This window comes from Cyprinodon variegatus, unplaced genomic scaffold (genome assembly GCF_000732505.1).
Source record: "Cyprinodon variegatus isolate N-32 unplaced genomic scaffold, C_variegatus-1.0 Scaffold103, whole genome shotgun sequence".
Taxonomy (NCBI): Eukaryota; Metazoa; Chordata; class Actinopteri; order Cyprinodontiformes; family Cyprinodontidae; genus Cyprinodon; species Cyprinodon variegatus.
This window is the reverse complement of record NW_015150556.1, coordinates 1,524,702-1,533,656: the sequence shown is the minus strand read 5'-3', so window position 1 is coordinate 1,533,656 and position 8,955 is coordinate 1,524,702. Positions and strand designations below refer to the sequence as shown.

General features: G+C 38.2%; 1 protein-coding gene across 3 annotated transcripts in view; it reads left to right on the top strand.

The window, feature by feature from the left end:
* LOC107084546 (rho-related BTB domain-containing protein 2-like) overlaps window positions 1-8,955 on the top strand; it is a 46,220-nt gene that overhangs the window by 20,977 nt on the left and 16,288 nt on the right. Inside the window, exon 1 of one of the 3 annotated variants that reach the window (XM_015374442.1) lies at window positions 4,213-4,560. The exons of the other annotated variants lie outside the window; for them this stretch is intronic. Coding sequence (XP_015229928.1) covers window positions 4,532-4,560 — 29 coding nt within the window. The 5' untranslated portion in view covers window positions 4,213-4,531. Of the gene's footprint in view, window positions 1-4,212; window positions 4,561-8,955 lie in introns of those variants that run through there. 3 annotated transcript variants of the gene reach the window in all.

Below are 8,955 nucleotides of genomic sequence, written 5' to 3'. Positions count from 1 at the left end.
TTATTTATTTATTTATTTATTTTTTAAAAGCCCCACAGTCTTCAAAGTCAGAGATGACTATTTTATATTCCTTCATCAAACAAGCCATCTTTTACTGTTATTCAGCTATTTCAGGCTATAATGGTCTAATCTATCTGCAGAATCCGCTTTTGCAAACCTTAAATTAATCTTTTCTTTTTCATTAGAAAAAAAAAGCCTTATAACCTCTAAGATTTATGTCGTTTTCACAGAAAACCTTAATTAGGTCTTATGCCCGACGTTTGAAACATCTTATTTCACCAGCATCTGAACGTAGCAAAAATTCACTCAAACATTAGTGATCTGTATTTAATTCTGTATTTTCTTTCAATAAACAAAATAAAGTTTGGATTCTTTCAGTTAAAGGGCAGTTTTCGTAGCAGTACTGCTTCCTCTCCCAACATCAACACACTCTTGTTTGTTGTTGAAGTAGTTCTGCCAAAAAGAGACCACAGCTTATTCACCTAACTTCAGTCTCATCCCAGTCTAGGATCTATGGGAGCACATTTCCCACTAAGTCCATAAAAGAGCGATAAAACCAGTGGGAAAAAGAAGCAGCCCTTTTTGTTCTACTGTAGCTGAAAAGGCCAGACATCACCTCAGACTGCGCGGCTCGAAGGTTCTCACAGAAGTTCTGCTTTCCAACAAAGGGGCTCCCTCTCCACGGCTGTAAGCCCTCTCAGTGCCAGTGGTGCTGAACCCCTGCTTTCTACCAGCATTCCTGCCCATCTTTCACGCTGTTCTTTTCTGACCATGCCAGCTAGGTCAGGGGGCAGTATTTTCTCAGGGCCACAAGACAGAACTGGACAAGAAGATTAGAAAATAAAAATGCCTGGCAGCAGATTTAGGCTCACCTCCAATTGTACAAATTGTGTGTTGTACAGCGACATTTGACGCAGCAGGGATGCTGTAAATTAAACAAAGAGGTCATTTAAATAAATAGATACGTTTTTGTTGTGCTATAAGCACATCTAATCTACTCTAGGATATAGTATAAATTGGAAGCTGTTGTTGCAGTGAACTATAAGGTACCAATTAATGCTTCCTTTTGTCTCTCTGGTATCAGTACCGGTTTCTGCCAGTAGATGTCGTTCTTCAGTTTTGCTCACATATTTGAATAGGGTTAAGAGAACACTATACAGATGCAACCACTAATTATTACAATACAATAAAACTACACATCTATTTGCTCTTTTTAACTGCAGTTTGTATTTTATTAATTAATAGATTAAATCTATTCAAGGTTCTCTCTTGTACGCAAAAAATTATGAAATAAGGATTGCATTTCCTGGATGATAAGTTTGGTATTTCCGTTGCCTGGTGACAAGGAAAGTGACGTTTCTTTTTTGGTGCTGCTTGGCATTCCAGAAATGAGTTCCCAAGAATCTTCTTAAAGCTCAGGACTTTCTCACATTCAGCCAATGATCTGTCTATGCTGTGCTCCATTGCTAGATTCATGAGAAGTAACTTGTTGCTATGGGGTAGTTGCTATGAATGAGTGCTCAGAATAAACATAATACCAGAATATGTCCTCTGCTTTGCCCATTAATAACAGAGACTATTCTTTAACTGTTCTAAATGTAATGTAGCTCAGTTGTATAAGTAGAAACGAGAAAATAGTTCAGCCAAATTTCATTTTGATGATTGTCCTACTCCCTTTTTAGGCTTAAACTGGGTCAGTTAGAGCGTCCACAGCCTGTGCAAGGGAGGACGTGAGTGTTCTGCTAATTACAAACAGTCTGTTTAATGGTATTCAGAGAAAACGGGACAGACAAAGGAAAGTTTTGTGGATAAAATGCTATCTGCTCTTTGCAATGTGATTGGCTGCTGCATCCTGTTTTCATGGAAAACCTTGAAATGGCTTTCAGAGTCATCACACAATGATGTATCTAGGACAAGGGCTACAATTGTGGCATTTCTTTATATTAAGACAAAGGAATTTGACTTTTTTTTTTTTTATTCAAGGTCTCAGATTGTGGTTGAAAAGTGGAGCAGCATAGAAACCTAGCTAATTTCCAGTTCGGTGTGATGTCCCCGCAATCAGTGAGGTTTTGTGGCGCCGTGTCATCTGCTGGTGTTGGTTCACAGCGCTTTATAAACTGCATAGTCAGAGTAACAATCCAACTGGAACTTTTGGATCATATAATGCTTCCATTTGCTATATGGATTTATTAAGATTCTAGTTATATTTTCTAGCAGGGCAGAGCACCTGGACAGAACTAAAAATCAATAGTTGGATTAGCCAGTAAAGTTATCCAACCCACAGCATGTAAAAAACAAAAACTGGGGAGTATTGTCAAAAGAAAAGTGGGGGAAACCAGGCTTAACGGTGCTGAATGGCAACATTAAAGCAAGGTGTGGTTCCCTAACAGCTCAGTATAGCCAGAGGCTGATCACCTACAAGCTGTAATGTTATTCATACAGAAGGATCTGGTACTGAGCCCCTGTACACTATAAATTACAATGTTAAGATTAGCATCTGGAAGGTACTGCTGTATTAGAACTTTTTTTTTGTCTTTATGATTTTTTTTTTTTTTTTTGGAGAAACTGAGTTGCATGATTTTTTTTTAGCTGAAAGGCATTTAGTATGATTGGAAATAAATGCTGGAATTTTACCACTGTGTGGTGAATCTATATAAAATATATGTTGCACATTTTTTATGGAGTTACTGGCACACAAACTTTAAATTATATTTTGATGAAAGCACTATTACATACATATAGAAAGTCATTGAACTGCACCTGCAATTTAGAATATTGTAGTTTGGTCCAATCCAGAACAATGACAAGTCTGCGTACAGACAAGAGGTGAGCTTAAATGATGAATGACAGTGGAGATGGTGGTAGACTATGGTAGAATACCCCCCCTCTTCCTCCCCTCATCCTCCGCAACTCTGCTTAAATTCACCTCTAGTTTATCGAAACAACCTTTCACATGACATGACCTAGCAAAAACTGTACTTCCTGTATTTCTCAAGAAATAAACCCTTCCAGTAGCTGCTGTTCAACTTCAACACTGCCATCAGTCAGTCTGTCAGATTGCAATGAAGAATTAGTTCAGCAGCGATGTTTACTCCATCCAGAACTTGTACTGCTCTAAAAACAGGGACACCTCTATCATCTCTGCAGAAAACACAGTTCCTCCACATTAACTCTTTACATGTTTATATTAAGGTTGATGTTACAGACCAGTATTTGCAAAAAAAAAACACCTGCAACTGAGGAGAGAGGATGTCTTTCCCAGGCTTTCTCTTTAGTAAACAGTGTCGCCAGAGTGTACAGATGAATACAGTTTTCCATTAAATGAAGCTTCTCTTCCTGTTTTCTAAAAACTCTGTACAGTATATATCCTTATTGAAAATTAAAACATTAATTTTCATGTCCCTTCTCACATGTTTATAAATTAATGTTGTCACTCAGTGCAAAGTGTCATCACAGGTAAATTTGCTTTACAAACTTGGTTAACAAAGCTGATTCTTAGCAAACAAGATTACAAGCATTTGTTTGGGAAGATGTGTCACTTTTGTCCATATGTTTTTTCGTGAATTGTCATTTGTAATTGGATTTATCAGCATATACTTGGGATTAAATCAGAATGTATGAAGAATATTTTGAATCTCTCCCTTATTTTGATTAATTTTGTCATTTTAGTGCCTGAGAAGACCTTTCTAGTGCACTAATCTGCATAAATTAACTGAATTAAATCGGATAAACTGAAGCATCAGGAGTCTACAAAGGTCTTTTTAAATCACAATAAAATTAAAGTACAAATTCATTTTTATATAAGATGCAAGGCAAGGCGGGCAAATTTATTTGTATAGCACAATTCAGTACAAAGACAATGCAAAGTGCTTTACATGATTAAAATATAGGAAAATAAAACAGAATGCAAGTAGGACAAAAATAAAATAAAAAATGCAGAAACAACTAAAGAAAATAAAAAAGTTGATCTAATTATGTTTCAGTACAGCTGTAAACAATGTTTTTTGAGTCAACTAGAATGAAGTTTGGCTTATTTAATCTTTATACGCCTGAGTTGCTTTTAAATGGCTTACTTTTGGATTGTGTTTAAGATTGATGCTTCGTTTCCTACCGAACGTGAACGCCTCACGGGATGAGTTTGGCGTCTGGGCGGTGACGTAGCGCCGTGGGGGCGTGTCTCTTGTGAAATCAGCTGGGGCAACAACAACACAAAAGGGGGAGGGCAGCGGGGCTCAGACGATAGAAATCAGTCGACAAGTTGCGCCCATATGTCACTCAGAAAGAAACAAATCAGCAGATCAGATTTACGGCAGACTTTCGGTACTTGCTGAGCTCAGGGAGACACTAAAAGAAAGAAAAAAGAAGGTAGCAGAACGGAAGAAGAGGAGGAGAGGGAGGATGTTTCAGGGCAGAGGTCCTATCCGCAGCTTTCTGTGCTCTTTGTCGAAGAACGGAATCAACGCGGTTGTCTGTTAGTTCTCAGCGCGTTTCTGTCCGGTTTTCTGACCGGCTGAACCCCCAGCAGACTGGCATGTGGGTCAACTCCGGAACCGTCGGAAGGTAGGGACCACCTCCTGCAGCCAAACCGAGTCACATGCCCCTCTTTCCACCCTCTTTGTGCACAAAGCAGCCCCCTAACAAGGTTTCCACCCTAAATGTGCTAAATAGCGTTTTCCTTTTTGACATTTTCATGGTATTTAAATAGTCGCAAAAAAAATCCGTTTGCAATTGAACTGCAGGTGGTTTCCCTAATGTAATTATATGTTGAGGAAATATTGTTATTTCTTGGATGCCACAGCGACCCTTAGATTCTCATCCAGTGTCATTGAGAAGCGGATGGGCTTGGCTCATTACGCAAGACTCCTCACCGCATCACTTGGGATGGAGAGGCTGCTGCACCTGCTTCGTGCTGCATCTGAAGGCTGGGTGATTCAGCTTGTGGAAGGATAACAATAGGTTGCCTGTTTTATCGAGTCACTTAAAGAAATGAATGGGCCAGGTGGTTATGAATGGGCAGCACATCTTTTTCATTGATAACTGTAATCATCCAACAGCAGACTATTTACTGAAACCATGCAGATCACAATTAGCACAATAGATAAAAGGGCTAAAATCCTGCAAGATGCACCCATTATTTGCAGAATGCACTCACATTTGCATGCTGTAATGATGATCCTTGGGCTATGACGCCATCAGTGATATTATGTTACGCAGGTAGCGGTGTGGCTGCTGAAGAAGCCTCTCACTTCCACCTGGACATAAATGAATAATGTTCTCGGTGAGGCGTGCTTCTATGGCCTTTTTATTAATCTCCATTCAGAAGCGCATGAATCATATTTTGAGTTCTGAAGTTGCATAAAGATTTGGCAGAAACGGATTATTGCACAATGCTCGTCGTTTAGCCAATTGGGACCAATCTTTTCCCTTTGAAAACCGGTGGGACTCAGTGTTATCATTGGATCATCTAATTTTGTGCAACAGTCAGTTTCTATTCTTTTGTTTTTTCTTCATGCAACTGCAATTCTGGTCAACCCAGCATCCTAATTGTGTGCACGCACATATTTGGGAAAATGGTGCAATTCTCAGCCGTTATATCAGAACTCCACGTAATTATTTAAAAGATCGTATCCATGATTAAGTGAACTGCCTGGTAGTGTTGTAACAGAGCTACCTATTGTTCTGATTAGGCATTAAGCTTTGACTGTGTCAACAGTTTTAAGGTAACAATGTGCTCCACTCACAAGCCCACATGGAAGAGTGAGCCTGCATTACATGGCTGGCTTGAATGTTGTGACCCTTGAATCAAGCTGCCGTGGCAGACACACGGGGGTAATAGAGCTTCAAATTGTGCACATGCTTTTATACAGTATGTCTATCTTTTCCTGCTTTGAAAACAAAAAGTTAATGATCAGGGTCCTCTTTGCTTTTTATGTGTTACTGCTGACACTATATTCTTGCAGATTCACAGTTTCCACCAGGTTCTCAGTTTTACTTTTTCATGTTTTGTCACATTGTAAGTACAGATCTTATCCATTTGTTTCATGTTGTAGACCAACACAATTAGTGCCATATTATCAAGTGTATTAAAAGGTATGCATGTTACTTTTCTTCCACTTTTATAAATGAAAATCTGAAATAAGCGGTGTGCACTGGTAATCAACCCCTTTGGCTTTTATATACCTAAAGAAAAGGCGGGACACCCCAATCCATAAAGTGCTAAATACTGCATGTGGTATATATATATATATATATATATATATATATATATATATATATATATATATATATATATATATATATTCCTAATGTTAAAAAAAGAGATTTTTCTTTAAAAACAACTCAGTTGGACACCTCCAACATTAATTATTTTATGGTTTGCAAAAACCGGGTTCAAAAATAAGAGATGTCTACAGAAAAAAAAAAACTCTTGGACATTCAAGTGTGGAACAGAAGGGTTGTAAACAGATATAGCACGATAAATGAGAGGAAAGAGTAGGTGGAAAAAATGGACAAGGAAAGGGGAGGATGAGCAGAAGGAGGAGGAAGGAAATGAGAGCACCAAGAGGAGTCTGCCTGTGTTTACAAAGCAAATAACATTCTTTTTTTTCTCTAGATCAAACTAATATCCAACTCTTCTAAATAAGAAAAAAAAAAATTCATTCACAATCATCTAGATGTGCAGATAACACTGTCTGCCTCTGGCTGGTCATTATTACCGATACCATCTGTATAGTGGGTCAGACAAGTACATGCAGGCATGTGTGTACATGTCTGTGTGAGTCTGAGGTCTACTGTCAGCCATCCAGGGAGGGATGCTGCAGCTATGAAGCTACAAACCAGGTTATGTAACCAGTCTGTGCCAGCTGTGCCTGTGGCAGTCAGGATCTCAAACATCCACACACACACTGTCACACCTAACTGTTTGAGCAAAGGTTTGCGGGGAAAGATAAGAACTTTAATTATGGAATGTATATTTGTTAAAAAAAAATAGTATTGCACCATAACACATTGTTTCCGCCTTTAGTTTACTTCACCTTTGATTCTGTAGTCAAGCCAGTACTGCAAAGTGGTCCATGCATCAAAAGAGTGTTTGATGTTTGGGTGACAGGGAAAAAGACTGGTGCGATCTTTAGCGCCAAGAAAGTAGACAGAAAAGCTGCGAAAGGGAGGCATGCAAGGTTTAGGATGAGTGGCCGCTGACAGTAGATCACTGAAGTTGTTACATAACAGAGAGACAGAGGAAGGGTAGGTTGGGACGGCGTGGGAGTTTTTTTTTTTTTTTTTGCTACATGTCGCTTCTTGGGTACAATTCAAAAAAAGTCTGAGCTCACAAATAGGCTCAAGGAAATGGGATGCAAAGGTTGAACCCAAAAAACAAATATTGGAGGAAAAGATTAATACACTGGAGTGATGTAAAGAAGTGAGCTGGAGCCTTATGTGGAATTATGGTTAAGTAGCTTCAGCTGGGAAGGTGTCAACAACTAAGAATTAACTGTGCAAAAACTGAAACCAGAGGTTGGGATTATGAAAGACTTTTAACCATCTGATCATTCCTATCTGGCCTTGAAATAAATTTGCAATGAGACACACTTTGGGCACATTGGATTTCTTTGCTGCTTTCCCTCTGAGTTTGCAAGAAAATCTGTAAGAGAAGAGTGAAATCTATGAGATGACAGAGTAAACGCAATGCCTTTGTTTGTGTTATACAATCATGTCCCTCTATTGTCATTTTCAAACATTTTACTGTTACACCTCTTTGTCCTTGACGCCTCGTTTTACTGTCTTAGTTAGAGCGAGCCAACAGATAAAGTCTAGACGCCTGTGAAAGGCTTGTTAACTGAAAATGAAACCTGATCTGTCCAGCTTCTCTTTCTGCTGCACTGCTCCGTTAACATTGCCTTTTGGTCTCTGCTCATGTACCGCTCATGCATTAAAAAAAAGTAAAGTATGAGCAGGCATGAGAATTAAATGAGTGAAGAACTATTGTGCAAATCTGCATTGTCTTGCAAAAGCATTCATAACCCTTAAACTTATCAATGGTTCATCACAACCAACAGTTTTGATGTATATTATTAGTATTTTATGTCGTACACTAATGCAAAAAAGTACATAATTTTGATGATCAAGGAAAATGATGCATGATTTTCTATTTCTTTTACAAAATTGAACCCTAAAAAGATTGACTTTATATGTATAAACATCTAGAACTCACTTTCTTAACTATTCTTCTCTGTAGAATAACTCAAGATGAACCAGACTAGATGTATAGTCTCTCTAAATATCAATTATATTACGTACATAAATTCTCAATTTGTTTTGGCCTGTGCTTTGAATTGGCTGCCAACTAATCAGCATTCTATCTAAATCATTCTATTGTATGATTAGGGTCAGGATCTCAGTAGAACAGGAACATCCAGCTATTGACTTGCGTGTTTTGCAATTTCTAACAAGTTTTCTATAATTATTACCGTTATTTGAACTCCTTCCATCTTCCAATCAAATCTGACCAGTTCTCTTGTATCTGCTGAAGAAAAGCATCCTCGCAGCATGATGCTTCCACCGCCATGTGTTACCATGTTAAGAATATCTTGCTGGGGTTGGTGATATGCATGGTTAGCTTTCTGCCACATACCAAATTTGCATTAAAACCAAACAGTTTTATTTAGACTTTTGGTGAGTTCTGAAGGCAATTGGTTTCACTGAATTTAATTTAGGTAATACGTCCAAGGCTGGGTAATTAATTGCAATTGCGATTTAACAAAACACAATTTTCATATCACAGAGGAACTCAGTTTTGGTCATATTACATTTAACCGAAGTAACACACAGACTTTCTCACTCCAGTCCTGTAGGTGGTGTTAAAACACTTAAAGCTACAGTGTGTAATAATTACAGGGATATACAGTCAGAAATGTAATATATTATACATAACTATGTTATTTATCATCATCTACG